The sequence below is a fragment of the Tauraco erythrolophus genome, chromosome 16 (assembly GCF_009769465.1).
Source record: "Tauraco erythrolophus isolate bTauEry1 chromosome 16, bTauEry1.pri, whole genome shotgun sequence".
In the NCBI taxonomy this organism is placed as follows: Eukaryota; Metazoa; Chordata; class Aves; order Musophagiformes; family Musophagidae; genus Tauraco; species Tauraco erythrolophus.
Window position 1 is genome coordinate 8,899,612 of NC_141480.1, and position 23,661 is coordinate 8,923,272.

At 46.4% G+C, this 23,661-nt stretch overlaps 1 protein-coding gene across 1 annotated transcript; it reads left to right on the plus strand.

Moving 5' to 3' along the window:
* The first annotated feature begins 1,166 nt into the window (after positions 1 to 1,166).
* LSM11 (LSM11, U7 small nuclear RNA associated) lies at positions 1,167 to 14,596 on the plus strand. The gene is made up of 4 exons (XM_086621503.1): positions 1,167 to 1,608; positions 5,503 to 5,642; positions 6,404 to 6,487; positions 9,400 to 14,596. Exons 1-4 carry the CDS (start codon positions 1,182 to 1,184, stop codon positions 9,802 to 9,804), a joined length of 1,056 nt encoding a protein of 351 aa, XP_086477629.1. The 5' UTR covers positions 1,167 to 1,181; the 3' UTR covers positions 9,805 to 14,596.
* The last annotated feature ends 9,065 nt before the right edge of the window (positions 14,597 to 23,661 follow it).

The window sequence follows — 23,661 nt, forward strand, 5'->3', positions numbered from 1 at the left end:
AGATGTAATGTGTTGATATGACATATGTTACTATCTGGTACCTGACTTCAGACATTACATATAAAGCAACTGTTCCAGTAACACTTGGATTTTGCAATCTGAGTAAAGATGAAAAAAAAATTTGGGAACCATGATTCATGCTTGGAAAGTATTTTGTAGGGTTTTTTTTTTTTAATATATATTAAGCCTACTGATACATAAATATAGAATATATGGACATTGTGTGTGTGTATAAAAAAAAATAGATCTTATCCTCTGAGCATTTTCTAATAAACTCATCTTTACAATAATAATCACTAAACATTCCTGTTTAGATACGGATACAGACTTTGGAACTATGATTATATACAGCCATCGCCTTTAATTTGTATTGATACAAGTGCTAGAGAAAGAAACTCCCTGTAGTATCCTCATGCATAAAGTCGTATGTATGACTTCATAGCTGCCGGGGAAAATAAGTCTTCCCAAGGTTCAAGAAGCAGACTGGTGTTAGTGGCACATACAGTTCGATCTGTGCCCTATGCCTGTGCTTATAGGTGTTTCTGTAGCTGCTGAAATCCTGTACTGTGACTCAGTGAAGAAATAGATGTTTTCTCTCAAGTTGGTCCACAACCTGTGGCTGCTGTTGTGTTGCTGTTACAGGAAGCATCAAACCTACAGGAATCAGTTACGGAAGATTAATGGTAGGTGCTGGAATTCGCTACAGTAAAACCACTCTGCAGCATTAGCACACGTCACCTGGCTTTTCTGCAGAGAAATGCGTCTGCACCCTTTTACGGGTTAAAATTAAAATTCTATTGCAACCACCCTTTGCCCAGGTGCCTTCTAACTGCCTGGGGCCCGGGGCAGGCGGAGCAAGGTGCCTGCTCGGGGCAGCACCCCCAGAACAGCCGGGGGCCCCGCTACGGAGACCAGCGGTGCGATCGCACTGTGCGAGGCGCGGCGAGGGGGCAAACCGCAGTCCCGGCGGGGCGGCCGTGGCTCCGCGCTCCGCCGCCCGTCCCACGCCGCGGGCGGGGGCAGCGCCGCCCCTTCGCGGCCCGCCCCGGGCGCGCGCGGTGCTCCGCGGTCTGCCCGCGCTCCCCCCGCTGCCCCGGCACCGGCGCAGCCCGCCGGGGTTGGCAGGGCGGGCGGCAGCGGCCCCCGGCGGCGGCGGGCGGGGCCGCGGCCCGCAGCCCGGCATGGAGGAGGACGAGGCGGCTGCGGGAGGCGCGGAGCAGCGGCGCCCCCGCCGCCGGCCGGGGGCCGAGCGCTCCCCCAGCCCCAGCCGCCTGGACGTGAGCTCCAGCCGCTTCGACCCGCTGCTGGCCCTGTACTCCGCCGACACGCCGCTGCCCTTCCCCGCCGCGCCCTGCTTCAACAACCTCGCCGAGTACGAGAGCTTCCAGCGCGGCCTGCTCCGCCCGCGCGGCCGCCGCGCCGCTCCCTCCCGCCGCGGCCTGCCCGCCGCCCGCGCCGCTCGCCGCGGCCCGCCCGCCGCCGACCCGGAGCGCATCCAGCGCCTCCGCAGCCTCATGGTGAACGCGGGCCCCGAGCGGGAGGCGGCCGAGGGCGGCGCGGCCGCCCGGCGCCGGAGGGCGCCGCGCAACGTCCTCACCAGGATGCCCCGTAAGGGCGGACGGCCTGCGGGAGCGCGGCCCTGCGGGGGCTGAGGGGGAGGCCGGGGCCGGGGCCGGGACGGGCGGAGGCGGGCAGGGGTTGAGGTGGGGAAGGGCAGTGAGGGGCGGTGGGTGAGGGCTGAGGGCGCCGCCTGAGGCGAGGGGATGGCGGAGGGGGCGAGGGCCGGGGCGGTGCTGGGGTGGGGAGTGATGGAGCCGAAGGCCGCGGGCGCCGAGGTGGGTTCGGGGATGCGGGCTGGGCTCGGGTGCGGCCGGAGGTGTGGAGTGGAGGGGGAGTTCGGGGAGTTCGGAGGTCTGAAGGAAGCGGCAGCTGCAGGATGTGGTTGGGTGACAGCAGGATGTGGGGGAGTTGGAGGGGAAGTGGTGGAGTTTGGGTGGAAAATAATTGCGTGCTCAGTGACAGACTGGGAAAAGTGTGTGCGGGAAGGAGGAACGGCGCGTTTCGCAGAAGTGCTTACTCAGAGGTGACACTGGTTTTGTTATGGTGATGTCCTCTGTTATTTGGTTATGTTCATCCACTTGATTTTAAGGAAAAAAGGATAAGAAACTGCTGTGCTTTCAAAAGTACTGTTTTTAAATCAGGAGTCAGAGTTGAGTCTACACAGCTCGTAGTTAAATGATAACCACAGTGTGAGTCTGTACGGCGCTGCTGGGTCTCGGTTCCTAACTACATCCTGGGGGCATAAACACAGCGCTGGCGGTTCTGGTAACATGATGACGGAAGAGTGGATCGAGGTGGGAGACAGCTGTGGTGGTGACGCAAATTTCTTGTACAAATTTAGGTGTGCGGGCAGGGTAGTAGCTGCTAAACATGAAGGGTGCAACTTGTGCACCTGCACCGAGAATCAAATGGCGTTGATCAAATGAGAGGTAACTTTAGTGCACTTCCATAAAAATACTGGGTGTTTTTTGGAATCAAAGTATCTCTTCTAATCACCATCATCATCGTAATGTTCTTTTTATAAAAAGGCAAAGCCCAAAATGTTCAATTCTGAATGCCCAAAGCAGAACTTTTTACTTGCTTAAAACGCTAAAACATAACGTGTTCGTTGCCATAGATACTGCATCACCCTAAACGTCATGTCCACTTAGTGTTCTGCACAAATGCAGAGGTTCTGTTGGTGTAGGATTTCCAAAAGAACTGACCTTAAATATTGATTCAGGATCTGAATATAAAATATCTGTGTTTGGATTACTGTGATGGAAATTGAAAACAAAAAAACCTCTGTAAAAAAAATTACCTTTGGTAGTTGTCTAACAAATAAATTACATGCTTCCATTAAAAGCACATGTTGAATATTCACACATCTAAGGCAGGACAGCACGAGCTTTGAAGAGTGGCACAGCTGACACAGAAAGTGCTATTCCGCAGTCTGAAAGGTTTTAAGAATAATTTGTAGCCGAAGTTGGGCGCTTTCCCTGTAAGTGGGGGGCCTGTCTGCTCAGCAGGCGGGTCGGTGTTTGAAGTTTGGATTCTGAGGCAGCAGCTGCCTCTGCAGGTGAGCGCGGTACACGGGTTCCTGCATCCCAGAGCCGTGTCGCTGTGCTCCCGGCGAGCTGTGACCAGGTGTGAGGTGTTCCTTAATTCCGTGTGTCAGAAATGTAAAATGGAGCCAAAATTTTGCTTGTCCTGAGGGGTGGTTTCAGCAGCCATAAAAGTAAAAAGGAAGCTGCTTTAGCAGTGCCTGTTGTGGATCAGTTCAGGAGAAGCTATTTCTAATTACTTTGTGTTTGCCAGAGGACACACAACTCCTGTGCAAGCAGTTACTGCAGAGCAGTGAGAAAGGCTTTGATAGTGCTCTCAGTTATTTCGACTGTTCTGAATTGCTTTGCTCTTTTCTTTCTTGCCTCTTAAGAAAGTCTGTGCCCTAAGGACAGGGACTTGAACTTAACCAGAGTTTGGATCTTTATTTCCTCCTTCCTAGGGTACTTGCCCTCTGGCTTACAGTAGTTTTCTAGTCATCTTCAGAATCCTGGTATTAAGCATGTGCTTATTTTATACAAATAAGGATTGGATTTTGAGTACAAAACCAACTAGGTAACTCTTTTTCCCCATGGATTGGAGAGTTATTAATACTGGTACTTAAAGCATCAAAAGCCACAGGCACATCTAGCTGCATGCAGAGCCTGGTCATTACAGGCTTTGATTCTTGCAGAAGAGCTCTGTTGCAAAAATAAATTCCTTGCATTGCTAGCTTTATTTTTTCTGAGAAGTGGATGTCACATTGTTGAAAGGTTTTTGGATGATGTGTTCTGCCCTTTTGATCAGGTGAAGCTGGAGGTTTGCCCTCATGAAGCCAGACCTTACCTAACAAGGAAATGTGGGAAGAGCCTGTATTGTCCAAATTTGGTACAGCTGTTAAGTAGTGTTTTCCACCAGGCCTAATGGGGTGCCCACAAGCAAAGGCATAGTTGAAAATAAAGATTGTACTTGAATTTTTGTAAGTAGGTAAAGGTACTATGCAAAGGGAACGTTGGAATCTAAAATCTAAAAAAAAAATCTAAAATGATCTTGTAAATTCTCAGGGTTAGTGAGAAAAAATACTGTTACCTGATTAAAAGCATCAGTCTGATGTAGTGATGGTGTCATCTATGGTTCCTGTGATGGACCTGTGAATTCAGAACAAAAGTTTGCCATCAGTTCGGCTGAAGGAAGTACAGAGACTCATGAAACAAGGCCCGTCAGCAAAGCTGGGAGGTACTGAGACAGCTCATGCTCTGCGTGAAAGCAGTTTTCTGCAGCTATCCAGCTGGAGATGGCTGGCAAGAAAACAATGGATCTCAAAAAATGAACGTCATTAGGTTAATTCAGAGGGAGCTGCTTTAGGTGTCCCTGCTGTGGCTAAGAATTGCCGTGCAGCCAAGTACTGCAGGTCAGCTGTCGTACAGAAACGTTTTACACTCACAGGATGCATTTTCTAGCGTGCAAATCGAACTTTGAATGCATAGTCCCTAGAGCACAAGTGAGAGGTCATCTCTGGCTCAGGTTTTACTAATGTGAGGAACTGTGAGATTTTAGACAAATACCTTTTTCCTGACTCTTAGTAGAAATTGTAGAGCAGCCCTGGGGCTGCGTGTGCACAAGCGAACGAGTAGCTGCATTTTATCACTGGAATGGCTTCACCGTGGTGTGGGTGGGTGTTGTAAAGTAAATAATAGCTACCTGTCTAGGTAATGTACACTTGCAGGGATTTCTTGTGTGCAGGTAAGGCTTGTGTGTAGCAGGTAAGCTCTATGTTTTACTGAATTCCTTTGCTTTTGCCCTGACTAAAGCATTATTCTGTGGTTTAGCATGGTTTCATTGGTGGCTGCTGCTTGTAGTCGTTTTATTTCTTTGCTCAAGACGTGTACATCTTTGAAGGATGTTCAGCTGGCTGCTGAAAGTTTAACTGAAACAGTATGTTTTCATCAATTTAAACTGACCCAGTTTATCTATTGAAGAACTTTGAGTCATTCATTGTTTCAGAAATCTCCTTGTAGAGAAAAGGAACACGTCCGATACAATATTTCATTAACAGATCACAACTAGTCTGAGGTAGCCTTAACTAGGCACTTGTCTTTTCTGCAGCACTCTCTCTGCCTCTGTGAGCTTTCTGTTCCCTCTGAACCAGTTTTACTGAAGAGGAGCATTACTTAGTATGTTTTTTGAAATGTAGCAAGAAGATTTTCAACTAAGGCTGGTTTGGCTGTGGGTTATATAAAGCAAAACTTTCACATTTTCTAAAGTCTTTGCCGTTCCCACTGTAAGGAGAGTTTTGGTGGTCTAGTGATTACGACCGCAGTGCGTTACAGTGCTGTGGGGCTTCTCATTTCTTTTGCTGTGAAGACAAGTGTTGTACCAAGATTTCTATGGAATAGATTTCTATGTATTTTTCTGTTTCAGTCCATGAAGGCAGCCCACTGGGAGAGCTTCATCGCTGTGTCCGAGATGGTGTGAAAATCAATGTCCATATCCGCACTTTCAAAGGGCTTCGTGGAGTCTGCACAGGGTTTTTGGTTGCATTTGACAAGTTCTGGAATATGGTAATTATTGTTCGAGCCCTTGATTTAGAACTGCTGTATTGGAAACTTGAAATTTGCAACAGGTTTAAGCAAACTACATTTTGAGAAGATTAATGTGGTATTGTCATTCATAAAGCTAATCTGTTCTGGCACTGGACGCTGGATTTCGGACTTAGATGGAGCTTAGTGTTGGATTGGTATGTCAGAAAAGTGCCTAGCCATCTTAGAGAGGTTTTAGGTGAGAGAAGAGCTTTGAGGAGTTCCCAACATCTTTAAAGGTTTTGTATAAGAACCCAGGAAAGTGAAATATGAGGAGCATCAGAAGCTTCCAAAGCTTTCTCTGCAAAACTCAATCTTCTTATAGTAGCTACTTTTCTGTTTTCTTTCACTAACATGTTGCTGGGATGTCAGTGACAAAAGCTTTTCCCTGTGTTCTGCCTCATGAAGATCTTAAAGACAGTGGGTGGAGAACCAGCTATTAAATACTTGCTAGCCTGGAGCAGTGAAAAGTTTGGAAATGGGCGGGGGGAGCAGGATTTTGCAGGCAAGGCTCACAAAGACTTTGCAGGTAATGCAGAATGAATGCTAGGCTTTGCTGTTGCTTTTATACCTCAGTACAACTTAGATGAGTAAGAAACCAGCTCCAAAGCACAGCTTCTTCCTAGAATGGATTTTCTCTCAAATAGAGCATAATTTCATAATGCTGTGACACAAAGCTGGTCCAAAGCTTCTTCGTGTTTTCTTACAATTTTGACCTTTCTGTTTCTTTTATCTTCTTCTAGGCCCTGACAGACGTGGATGAGACATACAGGAAACCAGTAACGGGCAAAGCTTTCTATGCAGAACCTCAGCTCACACTCACCCGGGTAGGTAACCATCTCCAGTTTTCTTTTCTTGTTTTTTTTTTTTCCCAGTATCTCCTTTTTTCAACGTAGTGAAAGGGGAGGATTGATTGGAAAATTACATTTATGTTTGAAATATTTTACCTCCTTTTATTACAGATGACTCTAAATTGACTTGAACTGGAAGGAAGAAAAAACGTTTTTCTGACCTTTTTGAAAGTACTTTGGCCATAGTTCAGTCCCAATATCCGATCACAGTTGCTGCCACTGCTTAGTGCAACATGCTGACCTTCTCTAAGCTCACTCTGTGGGTTTTGATTTATCTGTTCTGCGAGCTTTTTTGCACCCATGACTTATCCAGTCCACATTTGTCCTACCAGGTGATTTGGCAGTGCATAACTGGTGCTAATGTTGCTGGAGCCACAGTCTTTGTCTCCAGACAACAAAACAGTATGTCTGTTTGTTCACTTAAACTTCCTAGATACCATGAAGCCCAAGATTCTGCACGTTGCTCCGAAGCAAGACACTCTCTAGCATCCAGCCGCAAAAAAAGATTTTTATGGAGTTGAGAGCTGAAGAGATGATAGATGAACTTCTGAACAATGAAGGAAAAAAATGTGGCAGGGCTGTGCCTGTTGAATGGTGTAGCTCTGGGCCTTTTGAGCATCAGAGAAGCATCACAAAAGCTTTTAAACAGTTTAATTGTGAGGAATTTGCTTTCAAATTCCAGCCATTTAAATCTGTTTTCTGATAGATCCCACCCTTCCTTTTTTAAAGATTCGTTAAGAATAATCAAGTAGTCATTGTTCTTTTAGCCCACTCTCACAGGGATTGGCTTTCCATCTTGTTGCTGAGAAGAGACAGGCTAATGGAGAATCCTTTTCATTTGTCAGTATTTCATAAAAGCTTGCCTGCTGTCAGAGCAAAAGCATTTTCTTTTCCAGTTTCAGCACCATGTATTCTTAGATTAATGAGTTCACACAGTGATTTGGATCTGCTGCTCTAGCTTTTATTGTTTTTCTGTTGGTTTTGGTCTGCTTACCTCCCAGAATACCTGCACGGCCACTTTTAGTTTGTTTTGGGGAACACAAAAGGTCCATCATTTTTTCAGTATACACTCTTTGCTGATTGAGGCCTCTTATCTTAGGGATTCATAGATTTCATAGATTTCTAGGTTGGAAAAGACCTTAGAGATCATCGAGTCCAACCATCCCTAATCCCCATTAAACCATATCCTCAAGTAGCTCATCCACCCTATTCTTAAACACATCCAGGGATGGGGACTCAACCACTTCCCTGGGCAGCTTATTCCAGTGGCTGACAACCCTTTCAGAGAAGAAATACTTCCTAACATCCAACCTGAATCTCCCCTGACTAAGCTTATGCCCATTTCCTCTTGTTCTGTCTCCCATCACTAATGTAAAGAGCCCTTCCCCTAACTCCCCACCATCTTTTCTCAAGTATTTATAGGCTGTAATCAGGTCTCCCCTCAGCCTCCTCTTCTCCAGGCTAAACAGCCCCAACTCCCTCAGCCGCTCCTCATAAGTTTTATTTTCCAGCCCCTTGACCAGTTTAGTCGCCCTTCTTGGACTCGCTCCAGGAGCTCAATATCTCTCTTAAAGCGAGGGGCCCAAAACTGGACACAATATTCCAGGTGCGGCCTCACCAGTGCCGAGTACAGGGGCAGGATCACTTCCCTGCTCCTGCTGGTCACACTATTCTTGATACATGCCAGTATCCCATTGGCCTTTTTGGCCACCTGGGCACACTGCTGGCTCATATCAAGCCGGTAGTCAACCAACACCCCCAGGTCCTTCTCCGCCAGGCAGCTCTCCAGCCACTCTTCCCCGAGCCTATAGCGATGCTTGCGGTTTTTATACCCCAAGTGAAGGACTCTGCACTTGGCCTTATTAAAGCTCATGCCATTGGCCTCAGCCCAACGATCCAGTCTGTTCAAATCCCTCTGAAGGGCCTCCCTACCCTCGAGCAGATCGACACAGCCTCCCAGCTTGGTGTCGTCCGCAAATTTACTGAGGGTACATTCAATCCCCTCATCCAGGTCATTGATAAAGATGTTAAACAGAACTGGACCCAGCACTGAGCCCTGGGGAACCCCACTGGTGACCGGCCTCCAGCCGGATTTAGCCCCATTTACCACCACTCTTTGGGCCCGGCCATCCAGCCAGTTTTTAACCCAAAGGAGGGTGTGCCTATCCAGGCCAGCAGTTACCAGTTTCTCCACCAGAACACTATGAGAAACTGTATCAAAGGCTTTACTGAGGTCCAGGAAAACTACATCCACAGCCCTTCCCTCGTCAACCAGGCGGGTCACCCTGTCATAGAAGGTGATCAGGTTTGATTGGCAAGACCTGCCTTTCATAAACCCATGTTGACTGGGCCTGATCACCCGGTTAACCTGTATGTGCTCATTAATAGCACTCAAGATAATCTGTTCCATGACTTTGCCTGTCACCGAGGTCAGACTGACAGGCCTGTAGTTCCCCGGATCCTCCTTCCGCCCTTTTTTGTAAATGGGGGTAACATTCATGTCCTGCCTGCGGACACGAGGATGGAAATCTCTCTAATACTATCTGACAACATTACAAGAGCATTGCGGAAAGTGAGCTAGTGGAGAAACTTGATAGCTTTCTGTTGTTCCTCACCAAAGTTAAGTGCTACTGCACATCAGTGTTGCTCCCCAAATTAAACTCCTTGAAGCTCACTTAAAGACACTTATGTGTATGCAGGAGATCTGTTCACTTTATGTCACTGTTTGGCAAGAAAATATAGTCTTTATTGCTGGTAAGGATTCTTCACTAACTGTATATTGTGAGCTGTGATTTAGGATTGTATTTGCAAATACCATGTAGAAGTGCTGAACAAGTGACCTCTCTTGTTTTATGAATGTGGTCATGTACACGGATGTTCTTTCACAGCTGTTTGACAGACTCAAACTGCAGGAGTCCTCAGTAAAGAAGGGAGCTGACTCAAAGACTGTCTCAGAGGAGCTAGCCCTGACAAACGACTCTCAGGCGCTGGGATTGAAAGTTGGATCAGGACGAGGGAGAGCAGAAGATGAGCGCGAGAGGCAGAAACGCTTGGGCAGAGCTGGAGAAAAGAAGATGCCAGGTGACAGTTTGCATCTGGCTGCCAGAGGTGAAGCTGATGTGGGCGGCGGGACTGCCCACATGGAGGGCGCCAGTGCTGGTGGTACCCGTGCAAGAAGCCGGTCGCGAAGAAAAAGGCGGCCCAAAGTGGATTATCAACAGGTGTTCACACGTCACATAAACCAGATTTTCATTCGAGGAGAGAATGTCTTGCTTGTTCATTTAGCACATTGACTCAGAGGAGCCTTCGTTGGTGTATTTATTTGAAAGCATGAATTACTGCTGCAGCTCTCATTGCTATTTAGCATACTCTTTAAGTATGACGGTACCGTGACTGGTTTCCCAGTGCTATAACAAGGTAGGGGAAATAATTGTAACTGGAGCACCCTGAGCTTGATGCCAAAGCAGCCTCCTTAGATCTCTGTTGAGCGTCTCAGGACAAGATCAGCAGCACAGTGGTTTCCATGAGAAGAGGGAGATAAGCACAGATCCCACTGCTCCTTAAAAAGAAGATAAAGGGAGAGAGTTGGAAGAGAATTTTGGTGTACTCAGTTGTAGGAGCTAGTTGTGGCAAATGTTTAAGGAGCTTAAGATTAGATCTCTACCTGGAGTGAATCACAAATGCTATTTCACGTATTTTGAGTAATCTGAAGAGAAGATTGCTAATGAAACCAATAGTTTATCTGCTCTTGTTACATGGATGTCTTCTTTTCTGGACCTAATTCTGGCAGTCATTTTGAAATGGTCTATAGAAAGGTAGAGTGACATACTACTGATGGCAGTTAGCCTGTCCTTCATAGTTAGCTCTGTAATGCCCTGTGTGATAGAAACTGAAAACTGCTCTTTCTCTGTGAATGATGGCAGGACTTTAATTTGGATGCAGTATCAAAGCTTCTGCTTCTATTTGTAATGCTGTGCTTCAGCCCTGTGTCACCAGCAAGCAGCTGATGTAGCTGATCCAGAGACCTCCATATTTGGGGTATATCTGTGACTGTTGTGGATGCAGATGGAAAATTGTACTTTTGCAATACACTCATTTGCTACTTAGCGTAATAGTGAAGTTTGCAAAGATGATGCTTTTCTTCTCAGATTTGTTTGTGCTGAGCACAATTGTACTGTATCTAAGCGCCTTTCAGGTTCCCTCTATTGAAACTAGAGGTGCTGTGTCTCCAGCAGTTCTCATGGAGCAGAAATCTTCATGGGTCTTTCCTATCCATATGAATGATACATCATCAAATTCCAGTTGAACTGAGCTTTGGAGGTGTGCCTAAAAATATTTTGAAGTACAAAGGTCAAACTCAGCTCATCAGTGTTTTTATTTTAGCAAGGTACTGAAGCTACTGTAGGTCAGGCCAGGCTTCTGCAGGTATAAACTGCTTTCCAAGAGCTACATGCAGAAGTTTGAGGGTCAATGAAGCTGTGATATTATCTAGTCTGTTCCCTAGTTGTCAAAGTACACTGGATTTCACACTGCTATTCCTGTATCCATTTCAACTACCTTATGCTTTGCAGCAGCTCTGTGTGTTTAAGGTGAAGTTGGGAAATTGCCAGGATAACGGGTAGATCTGACAGTGGGTAGAACACCTTTTCAGTGCTTTATAGCAGGTCTTGCATTGCATATGGAGGTCACAAGTCCTCAGACTGAGTGACTGTACTCTCAGTGACATATTTCTGTTGCTGCAAATGCAGCATGCTGCTTGCTTGTCAAGTTAGGGGTATGTCTGGTGCCTGGGTGAATTACAGAAAGCATTTAGCAGGAGTTTCCTGGACACACAAAGCAGCTGTGTGCCTCTAGGGGAGCCTGAAACTTTTATGTCAACATTTCAGATGACATGGGGCTTGGATGGCTGATCAGCTCAGCCACTGAGCTGCAAACCCAAGGTCAGCCTGGGACAGAAGTGCCTCAGAATAAAAAGTACTTTTGATGCAAATCAGTTTCATCATGAGTGGGGAAAAAATGAAATAATATCTGAAAATATTCTTATCCTGGAGGTTCTTCTTTCCTCTCCTTTTGTGCTGTTCTTGTTTGTGTTCATGTGGTCTGCAGTTCTTTCCTTTCCCCCCCCCGCCCTTCTTCTTTCAGCGCTTTGTCTCCTCAGGATGTTCTAAACTCTTGTTTAGGAAGATGATTCTTGTATTCACCCCTAGTTGTCCTGGCTTTCTGAACCTTTCCTGGTTAGCTTTCTATGGCTGCCAACTGACCAGAACCCTCACAAATTATTAGAAATGCGTGAAACCAGAAACAAGGAGCTCATTTCTGCTCCTGACTTCCCAGCAGCTTTTATTGCAACTGAATGTTTTTCTATATTATGTTTTCGGTGTGGGTTGTTTTTTTCCCCTCTGTTTTCTGACTGTTTTGGGTTTATTTCAGTTGCTTGGGATGATTTATCTCTGCCTCTTCCATTCATGCCAAAGGCTACTGGTTTTGACACCTCTCCTCTTTCCTTCACACTTGACCAAAGGGTGTCAATTCTCCACTCAGGCCTACGTACTATGACGTCTAATTGAATTCTTGCTTTTCTTTACCTCATGTTCTTAATTCTCTTTTTTTGCCTAGTTTGTACTGCCTTGTGCATTAAGTAGGATACAACTACCATGAATGTTCTTGTGGCTCTACTGCCCTCTTTCCTTATCAGCTGATACTTCACCAAGTTCTCAGTTGCTACTAGAAGTCTCAGTGTTTGCTTTCATCAGAAGTTTTTCTCTGAAACCTTGCAGGTGTTTGTTGCTTCCCGTCTACAAGTTTGGTTTTTTACGTTTTATGAAAAATGCTGGTGCTTAGACTTGCGTTTGTGCCTTGATTTTTATATCATCACTGACCTGTTCTTCCAAAATCATCACCTCAGTCAACAAACCTGGTTAAGAACTATACCATTTGTCTACTTTTTTTGCTCTACCTCATTATTAAAGCATTCCTCCTCTGTTCTCATTGTTGTCTCTTCTGTGGAGTTGGTTAAAATGCTCTCTTCCAATTTAGATTTGATGACTTATTTGGTGGTTCTTTGTTTGTTTCCTACTTCCCTATCCACCTCTTGTTATTTCCAAGCTGCTTCCTAAATACAACCTCTTCTACAACTTCAGATCTTCCAAAGTGTCTTCCTTTTCCCTACTTTTTCTGATATTGTGTCTTTTGAAGCCCATTATCAAAATGCTGTTTTATGAATTTTGTCTCTTTCGAGCATCAAGATTGTGACTTAGCAAGTGATCCTGTATGTATGTGCACTTGCATGTTTAATACTTCAGATAAAGTTGCTCTTTAAATAAAATTGAATGTGATGTTCTGAAATTAAGTCTTCTACCTCACTTAAGTACTGATGTAAATCTGTTTAAAAAAAAAAAAAAGAAAAAGAAAACAACCCTTGGAAACAAATGAGCTTTGGTTGTTTTTGGTTGTTTTACTGTTTCTGGTTATTTCTTTCCAGGTTTTTCCTTTTCTGAACTGCATAAAATCCAGGTTCATTGCTCAAAAAGCTGTCTGCTCCTAGCCATTCCTCTGTTGCTGCAGTGTCACAAAGATGGTGTGAGCATAGACACTGGAGTCATTGTGCTAAAGAATGAAGGGTAGGAACAGAAGGCAGGCTTAGGAAACAGAGCTGTGTGAGAGTGAAAAAGGTTTGGGCCAACTACAAAAACTCTCTGGAAAGGATCCACGTACTGGTTGCAACCTGTCCAGTATTTCTAGGACGTTGTTCAGCCTGGGGCTCAGCAGTCATTCCTGAAGTGTGTTCGTGGTGGGGTACCGTATTACTGCAGGCAGCAAAGTTTTCTGAAGTACCTTTGAAGAAGTTGTGATAACTTGAGAATTTTTTAGAATCGTTTTTAAAATAGCAGACAAATATGAAACTTGTGAAATGTTATGATGCCAGCTGCAGAATGATGTAATGCAATAGTCTTGGAATGTGATGTCACAGACAGATCTCATGGTGTCATGATATTATATCTGTTCATTGCCAGCACAGTTCAGTAGGGAGCCAAGTCTCATGGTTACTTTGAGTGACGATTTCATTTGTAGGGTGATACAATTCTAGGGAGCTTTGCAGATAGTCTGAATGGGGTTTTAATGGAACCACAGCGTAAAACCTTACTGTGCTGTGGGGAAACTGGTAGGGAGAACTAGGCTGAGAGCCGCAGTGTTAGGCTACAGTTATGGATATCATGGCTGGGATTATTTCTTGGGAAGCTCTTTTGCACAGGTGCTTCATTTTTATCAAACAATTCTTAAACAAGACTGTGGTAGTAGAATAAATAAGGTCAAAGGAGAAAAAGGAGCTTGTAAAAAGTGTGGGTTTAGTTCCTTCTCTCAGCTGACTTGTCCGGCTTGTTAATTGCCTGGATGTTTTTTTTCCTGATCTAGAGACAGGTACTTAACATGTCTTCACCAGGTGATGACTGAAGCAGTTGGTGAGTACTGTTTTCCATCTGCTTCTTGTCCTTCAGTTTCTGGATTCCTTGTTTCTGATGCAGCTTTCCCTTCTGTATCATTTGGAAGCAGGGCAAGGTCTCTCAGCAGGAGTAGGTTTGGCTGCCCACTGCTTTTTTTTTTTCCCCCCTCCCTAAGGAATGTTCCCCTGTCTAGTTTTGCATCCAGATAGCCTTTAGCTATTCTTGGTTTTCATACTGTCCTCTGCAGACTTTCAGAATTACTTGTTCAGAAGGATTATTTATCTTGAATCGATGGGAGTAAGCTGATTTTTAAATTATTTTTTTTTTGTCTGACTTTCCTTGCCTGTGCAGAAAAAAAAATGAGGCCGCTTGGGAGGAGACAGGCAAGGCATTCCCACAGTCCCAAGGCAGTCCCAGAGTGCTCCAGGCAGGCACTGCAGGATCAGTGCGCTTGATGAAGACTTTTCTTCATGAAACAAATTTGTGTGTAGTCTACTGTAAGTGTAACATGTACCTTTCTGTACATTTTCCCAACTGTAGGCTTTCATGGCATGCTGAAAGTGGGAAAGCAGGCCAAGAAACAGGGGAGAGAGGAATTACTTTACTTGGGGATAGGTCCTCAAAGTGAGGGGGGTTGCTTTCTGGCCTGTACACGTTGGCGTAATTTGGCTGGCATTGGGCAGTTGTGCCCTCTAGGCGAAGGGGAGAGTATGCAGAGACAGTTCTTGAGTGCAGCCTCCGTTATGTTGTGAGCTATTCACAGCCTGTGAACTGTGCCCCAAGAGTCTCTGCCAGACTCCATCCCTAGTAACTGACATGTTTGATCCTGCCTCTAAAATTTTGCAGAGGAAACCCAGTGGGAAATAAAACAAGTAAGCAAATTTCTGCTTTTGAGGCAGGGATGGTAGGAGGCTTGGTTATCCTCGTTAGCTTCCTGGGGGTGCAGGAGAAAGGACTACTTTAGTGGAGGAATATCAGAGATGGCTTGTCTCATGATGTTTACAAGTCCTTTCAGATGTCACTGTAAGTGCTCTTGCTCTTAGCTGGTAGAAGTGAAGGCCTGTCAGGGAAGGAAAATGCCTTCTGATGTTCCTGGATAACTATTTTATTAGCTGCTAGCTTCGTAGTGTACACTTGGATGACTTAGCTGAAGAAAATTAGTACACCTGAGACTTCCAGTCAGTCTTGTATTAGTTTAGAATGAAAAGTAGTTTGATCAGTTTGTGTAAAAACATATCCGTCCTTTTTTCCTCTCAAAAGATCAGTGCTCTCCCTCAGGAAAGAAATGAAAGCTGCTCCTGCTCCTATAGTGATTGCTTCTGATTTCCACTACTTCAGAGCAAAGTGCAGCCATATCATCGTGTCTTCGATGTGATAGATCATTCTGAGATGAGAAAATGAGAGAAGTGTTTGGTTTCTTTAAAACTAAAATGGGCATTACGAGGGGAGCAGTTGTGTTGACCTCTTTTCAGATGGTGCACGCATCCAGTGTAGTTGCATGGACTGGGACTTGTTAACCAATTAGTCGTCTGTAAAACTTCCTTAACGAACCACAGAGGAGCAGCATGACCTGCCAGACTGACATGGGATTGGAAGTCATGCTGACAAATTCCGATCTCTCTACTGCCACTTGCTCACGGAATGGCCTTGGAAAGTCACTTCCCTCCCTCTCCCTTATGCTCCACAGCTGTAGTACATCTGAGAGCAATCCTTGCCTGCCTCGCAAGGGTTTGGGGAAGTGGTGGGTGCTATACAAGTGCTAGGTATTGTTATTAAAACTATAATATGTCAGGTAAAGCAGATAGATACATCCATCATCTGCCCTCTTCAGGCACTTGACTGTTAGCCTAATGTCCTGGCACACTAAAAACGTGCAGGATGTCAGGTACAACGGTGCACTTCAGTCTTGAAATTACGTGTTGCAAGGTCGAATTTGGTGACTTCAGTATGTGTTTCACAGCCGCAATACCATGTCTTGGTCAGATGGTGATAAAGGAGAGTGTAAGTCGTTTGTAATTTCTTCTGTGTCTTCCTAAATATTTTGTTTCTTAGGAAGCTGATGCTGCTATGAACATATTGAATAATACTGAATTTGCAATATTCTGCTTTACAGATATAAATGTTTATATTGAAAAGTGCTAAGACTGCAATGCAATAAATATATCCATATAACAGTGTGCTTGAAAGCATGGGGTTTTGTGCTCTGTCAATATGCTCGTGTCAGTGATGAAGCTGCTACTGCAGCGGTTAGGACAGATGCCTGGATGTGGAGACCACCAGGTTTTGAGTGCTCAGGTCATGTGATTTGGGGGCAAACCAGTCACCTGTGTGTTTGAAAGTGTATTAATCTACAAAATAAGAGAATTATTATACCTATTTTTTAGAGGTGTGGAAAGCAGGTGAGCTTCATATTGAAGAACTACTGTCCTGATTGCTCAAAGGTCTGTTACCTTAGTGCGTGGTCCTCCACCATGCCATCAGGAGATGGTTTTCCAGGAACTGGGAAGGTCCGGAGCCAGCATCCAAGCATCTAGTCGAGCCTGTGCATAGCCACTGGGGAACCTGACTTCGAGGAACCTGCCTATTCCCATGGTAAATGATTGCTGATGTGTTTGAATCAGAGATGCCAACTATATGGATGCAGCTTGCTGGAGATGTTAAGATACCGGTGCTCTGGAATTCAGATGTTTGCTGAAAGGCATAATTCCTGTTGCAACCTGGGAACTCTTTAAAGAGAACAAAATCTGCAGTTTAAAGCCACGAGTGGCAATATAAGGATGCATGTAATGAGAAGGATCAGGGAATTCGCAGAAGAGGTCTGCAACCCATTGAGTTTCATTTGCATTTTAAAGTGGTGTTTTACACTGGGAGTCTGCCCTGTCTTCCCTGTGTCTGATGTTTCCTTGATGTCTTGTAAGATGATTTACAGCCAATGTGGCAGTAGACTCTTGCTCTTTCAGATTGCAGCTCTGTCCATTTAATTTTCAAGTGAGAAGGATGTGGTGAGTTTTGCTTTGATATTCATGGAGGTGCTTGAGGGTAAGCCTCTGCTCAAATACCTTCCTAAACAGGAATCACACCAGTTGATTAAGCTGCAACAGTTGTACTCCCAAGCTGTTGGGCAAACAAGTTCTCTACTGCCGCAAAAACCCTTACCTGAGCTTGTCTTACTGCTCATAAATATGAAAAAATAAACTCTCTAACTTTTCTAGTGTGGAAAGACCCGTTAACACACGGTGCCACCTGAACTGGAGACTTCAGTTTCTGTGCTGACGTAGCAGGTTGGAGCACTGAGCCTTCCTGTGCTGCGGGAGTCAGATGGCCAGTTTGGCTCCTGACTGGGTGCGAAGAGCTCACCCAGCCCTCTCTGCCCGCTCCACCCTGAGTGCAGGAAGGTCTCCTGTTACTCCAGCTGCTCGTAAAGCAAATATCTTCGCTCTGTCAATTAGCTTCATGCAGTTTGTGGCATGGGTGTTTTCTGCGTGCAGGTGACATACATCTGAGAGTATTTACGCAGATATATCCAATGAGAGTGTTGCTCAAATTAAGGAAAATATGATAGCTGGAATGTTAAGGAAGAGTCTCAAATTCCTTTTCTGAGTGTAGCTGCTCTACTGGTCTTCTATACAGCATTTACCTCCTCTTTCTGATGTTGCTTTGTCCTTGTTTTGGAAGAGAGTTGAAATTTTTAAAAGGAAAAATAAAGGGAAGGAAACATCTCTCCTAGCTACAAGCAGTTAGATCTTTTCTGAGGCATTTTTTTTCCTGATCAGATGCTGCCTGATTTCTCTGAACAGTCCTTCTCAACTTCAACCTGTATTTTCTTGCTGTGAATGATTTATTATCCCCAACAACTAGCTTATTCCCCACAGTTTCTTATAAGCCTTGGAGAGCTCTCTCATATTGGCATTGGTGAGTCTGTCCAGTCATCTCTCATAACACAGACGACTTCTTAGTTTTGATTATTTGCTTTCCACTGCCTTGCGGTCCTCAACTCCTTATATGATCTGAGTGATGAAGATTATGTTAAAAATGAAGTTTCAGTAATACAGATAAATGTATTGCCCATTCACATGTTCAGTTTATGGGTCAGTCTGGGTGATGCTCATAGCCTGCTCGAAATCTGAACAAGTATTTGAATATTTAAAATGGGTGTTACTGGGTTTCTGAGTTAATGGACAGTGGATATGAACTGGAGAGCATGTAACGGCACAGCTGGGTTGGATATCCTGGTGGTGCCAGTCCCGCCTCGGTTCTGCTGAATGGAGCTGCAGTTTTTGTGAAGCTCTGGCAAGATAATTGCATCTCACAGGATTCGTTTCCTTCACAACCCTGGCCGGTGGGTGCAGCTTTCAACCTTCAAGAAGAAGGTAATTGGATCCTGATGGCTGCTTTGTGGGTCTTGTTCCACCTGCCCTTGTCAGCATCTCAGCGCTTCTCTCCTCTTCCTTGCCTCTCCTTTCATATTTTGCAGTATTTGTCAAATTTTAAACCAGGTATTTTTATTACAGCCACCAGCGTCAACCTCAAGTTTCTTTTGTGTGCCAGTCATCTCTGCTGGTCTCTGGTCAGCTGAAGCGTTTGAGTTTGGGATCTCATTTAATTTGCCTGACTCGGTTTCCCTGGTTCCCAGCTCTGCTGCTGCTGCCCCTCCAGCTGCTGGGGGGCTTCTGCCGGACAGGTCGGGCACTGCTGGGGGGTTCTGCCAGACAGGTTGGCCGCATGGGTCTGGCCGTAAAGAAATTGCTCTGGGATACTACTATTTGTGCAGATCCTTTTTAAAGGGTAGTTTGGGAAAGTGAATCGTTCGGATCCTGCGGATAGCTTAAATCCAGACTGTATGTGTAAAGAATGGTCTGGGCCAATTGCCCAGAAGCTTTTGTGGCTTCGTGTGGGTGGTGTGGACTCCTCTGGGACAGAGCTCCAAACCCCACAGGCTCTGTTCCCTGTTCCTGCAGCTGCTGCTCTGCATGGGTCGAAACAGAGGGAGGACTCAGCCCTGGTGCTGCCGCTGGGGAAACTCTTCCCGAGGAGGGGATGGATGGGCACCGCGGGGGGGTCAGAGGTGCACCCCTCTTCTGTGCAGTGGTCCTGTTCTTTCAGAAAAGACCGGAGAAATTTTTGGAGGTCTGGATTTCTCTCTTTAGGAGCATCGAGCGTCCACGGAAAGGCCGTTTGAAGAACCCCCTGTGTCTTACAGCCCTTCAGGTTGCTCCAACGAGCAGGACATCAGCCGGAGCTCCCGCCAGGAGACGAAAGGATTCAAATTGACTTCAGCTCTGCGGCTCCCAGGGCCGGGAATTGCGACCGCCAGACACCCGCCCGCTGCCGCCTTCCCCGTCCCCTCACCGGGAGAGCTGGAACCGCTGCGGGCGGCCCCGGGACGGCGCTCCCGCTCCCCGCCAGGTGGCAGCAGGTGGCAGGGAAACCCCGGGCGGGAAGCGGGAAGCGGAGCGCGCGGCCATCGCTCCCGGGAGCAGCGGGTTTACCGCGAAACGGCTGTGCTGATGGCACAGAGCAGCGGGCAGGATGGCAAACGGGAAAGAGCCCGGAATGATGCTGCGGCTGCAGAGGCTGGAGTCAGCCATGGTCTGTGTCGCGAGCACGGGAAAAGCTGGACCAGAAAGCAGAAGGTTACTGGTCTTACGCTTCTCTGCTGGGAAAAAGGGCTCTCTGCTCTTTCTTTTGGGTAAAAGCAGGTAAATGTTAGGCAACATCCCAAAGTTGTCAAGATGGTGGAAGAAGCAACAGGAGGAAAACTTATTTATAGTTGCTTGGAGGCTCTGAAATAAGAGCAGTGGGAAGGTGGGGGACTCTCGGCAGGACCTCCTTCCCGCCAAGGCTTTGCTGGGAGGCGCAGTTCCAAACCCAGCAATAAACAAGTTCAAAACAACACTCAAAGGAATATGTTTATGTGTTTCTTGTTGGCTGCTCTAACACCTTGTGAATGTGGCTAGGCGTGGGAACGGGCCTGACCTATTCTTTTTTGGAAGTTAAAGTTTTGGTGCAGATGCTATAGCAGGTCATACAATGGGAAGATGCTCCGACTAACTCTTCCAGTGTCACTTCTATTTGTCTTTGGGGTGAATCAGTATTTTGGCAGGCTTGAAAAATTGTTCGTATGTGAGATGACAGTGCTTCCTGGCCTACAGTTAGATCTTGGTCAGGGGTTTGAGCTTCATGCCTAAAAACCTTCTACCAAATCTGCACAGGTACTTTTGAAAGCCCAACGGGCAGCCCTCGCAGCCCAGCGGCTCCTCAGGGCTTTCAGCTGAGTGGGCTATTTCTGCAGCCCAGCCATGAGCTGCAGAAGTAGGTGTGTGAGACAAGTCCTCAACTTGCCCTCTTGCAGCCACTATAAAAACGAAAGTGTTTGAATCCAAGAGCAAGGAAATGTCTTTCATTTGTCCTCTGGAGGACTGTCTCACATGGAATGAGTCCCATACAGAACAGGCTTTTTTCACAAGCAGCCGTTAGGGTTGCGTGTAGTACATGAGACGATTACTGGCTGTGGGTCAGGAAAGGGTTATCTGGTGAGAAGCACTGGCTATGCTTGCTTCTCAAACGGTGTGTTTGCAGTGTTTTGTAAACCAGATATTTAAAAATTAAACATCTGTCATTGTGCAGAATGTGCATCTCCAAATGTGCACCTGCAGGTACCCCAAGCAGGTGTGTCACCCGGAGTGGGCTCCCAGCCCCCTTCTCCCATTGGGATTGCGAGTGCTGGTGGGTGATGTTGCAGCATTGAAGTAAAACTGGGTGGTGGAGCCAAGGTGCACTGAAACAGGTCCTTGATGTAACTTGCCCTAAAATCAGCCCAACAGTGTGAATCGGTATCAACTCCAGCCTCTTCCAGCTCCCCTTTGGCACTCAGGGTGTTGCTTATATCGCAGTAATGTTTGCATGTACATCACCTCGTTTTCAAAACTGCCTTGCATCGGGGTTTGCCCACCTTTCTCACATGCTGACAGTTTTATATCAGTAAGATAGTGGGTATTAATTTATTTTAAAAGCAGCCATGTGCTTGTCATTCCTTGTTGGGTCAAAACACTCTGAAGTCACCCATTCCTCAGCTTGCTGTTTTAATTAAAACCACGGACCCTTAAAAGAGGATTGTGCTGTCTCCAACTATTCAAAACATGGCAAATGTTAATGCAGCAGAGTGTGAATCGCTTGGTGAGAGCCATCCTCAACCCTGGCCCTGCATCTATTACCAAGTGTAAACTAATGAACAAAGAGCTGGCTTTGGTTTGTCACAATATCCAGTGTAAGGGCTTTCAAAAAGTGCTGCGGGCTGACATGGAAAGATGGCAAGAGGCTGCAGCCCCTGACCTCGATAAAGGCTTCAAAGGAAGCTCCTGAAAAGTTTTTTTTGCAGCATAAAAAAGAAATTCTCCTGGTAATATAGCAGACAGAACGCTTTAATAGCTAAAACTACGTCAAGGCTTCTGCTGACTGAGTGGAAACGACATCTTTGTTTTGCATGTAAATGCTGTTCTGTGATGTCTTTTTTTGCTCCATTAAAAAAAAAAAAAAGGCCTTGAGACTTACAAGATGAAGGTACCAGCTTACGCAGGCTGCCTGCAGCGACTGAGCCGGGCAGCGCACGAGCCGAGGAGCAGCTGGGGAGCAAGAGCCTCGCGGGTGCCGGTTCCTGAGTCGGGCTGGGGTGCTGAGAGAAGACCCTGCCTCTCGAAGAAAAATAGGGGAAATCAGCAGCTGCTCAGGCACCCTCCTTCACTGTGAGTGAGTCTGTCCCTGGAGCGGGAGCAAACAAACAAGTCTGGGGGGCCGCGGGAGCCCGGGGCTGCGCAGCGCAGGGAGGAGGCAGCAATGCCACGTGCAGCGCTGCTTGGGGGGGAAGAAGCTGCTGAGCTCACACAGGTGGTGCTGGTTCCTCGGCTGCGGCCGTAGCTTTGGCCATTACCCCTCTCGCCAGCTTCCAGCCGCTCCAGCCATCCGGCTGCCTGGTGTCGAGGTTGCGCTCCGTCGCACACTGGATCATTCCCTCCACATGGCTGGCTGCGCCCGCGGCACCATCGTTTCTCTTGCCAGGCTGCGAGTCCTAAAGCTGGAGAGAGACCCGTGCTCTGCCTGCGCGCTGGACCGTGCCCTGCTGGACGGCATTCCCGAGGCCAGGAACCATCGCTGCAGAGATGCTGGCTGCTGGTGAGAGGGGAGACCAGGGCAGCTCATCTGGCCGAAGCGTTTTGTCTCTAATTAAGTCGAAAACTGTCATCCTGTCTCGCCTCCTGCCTGCAGCAGCCCAGGCCTCCAACGCAGGGCTGCACCCAGTGGTGCAGGCAGAGCAGGGCGCTCCAGATCAGTGATGTTTTTCCAAACCCTTTTGTGTTTGCAGATACTTGAGGTTTCCCATGTGCTGTAAGCCCCAGCATAGGAAGAAGATGACAAGCAGCTGTTTCGGCTCTTTCCTACAGCTCAAAGACAACATCCACGGGACAAAGATCAAGTATGACTGCCTGCGGTCAGCGGCGCTCTCTTTGGCTCTCTGCTCTGTCCTGGAGTCCAGGTGATGGGGAAGGAAAGTGGTGCAGTGACAGTCGTATGTATGAGACAAACATGGAGAATGTCCCAGCACCAGGTAGGGAGGTTCCCATGCATCGGACTGGGCTGGAAAATCAGCCGGAAGCCAGTTTAGGAAGCTCAAGGTGGAAGCAGATGCTTCCTCCTCCTCTCCTTTTTACACCTCGGTTGGACTCAGGAGGATGTGGTCTCCTGGCTGGAAGGGTGAGGGACAAGGGTGAACAGTGGTGAGGGCACAGAGATACATGAAAGAACCAAATTTCCTGGCTTTTAGGAATTTAACCCTTAGTGTTCTCTGATCCTGGGTTTTGTTTGCAAATCAAAAATGGGGAAAGATTTTGATAACCTCATAGTATCACCAACAGTTTGTTAAAAGACTAATTGCCAAGTAGCTTATGCATGTGGGACCATTAGTAATTCTGTAGCTATGCAAATTAAAACAGTGATGTATGATTTATAGCTTTAATAATGTTCTGAAGGCTCTTAAATTTTAATCACTTGCAACATCCTTTTTAATATTCAATTACTTTATTAACTAATTAGGTCACTTGCTGAAAAAGCACATAAGGCTGGTGCTATTTTAATATCAGCTGAACATCACAAAATACCTTTGAAATGGTGTAAATGGTTTATTTATTTTAAATAGATCATTAAGATGCTATAATTAATAAATCAATTACAGAAAAAAGACAAGAAATTGATAGATGCCAGACCACAACAGTAGTGGCTTCTCTGCTTACTTTATCAAGGTTCACAGGGATGCTGAACTCTGTGAACGTGGCTGCTGAAGCACCTTCCTAGATAATTCGTATTCAGCTGAAGGGACAGGGTTCGAGATACGCTTGGTTCATTACAGACGCTTTTTGTATCAATTTAGCTTTCTGGTTGATAAAAGCTCCACAAGTGACCTTGAAAAGTTCAAGTATTTCAAAGGACAGCCCTCCTTTACAGCTTGCTCTTTTGTCTGTCTCAGAAAAGATAAAACCCCAACACCTTAGTTCTGCTCCTGCTGGGGTGGAAGGCAGGGCTCTCGGGGAGGGCAGGCCGGGTGCTCACCAGTGACCTGCCTGCTCCGCTCAGCATGGACGAGCGCTTGCTGCTGCCTGGAGACACAGCAGGAGCATCCAAAGTGCGGCAGTGCTTGCATCTGAAGCAAGAATGGAA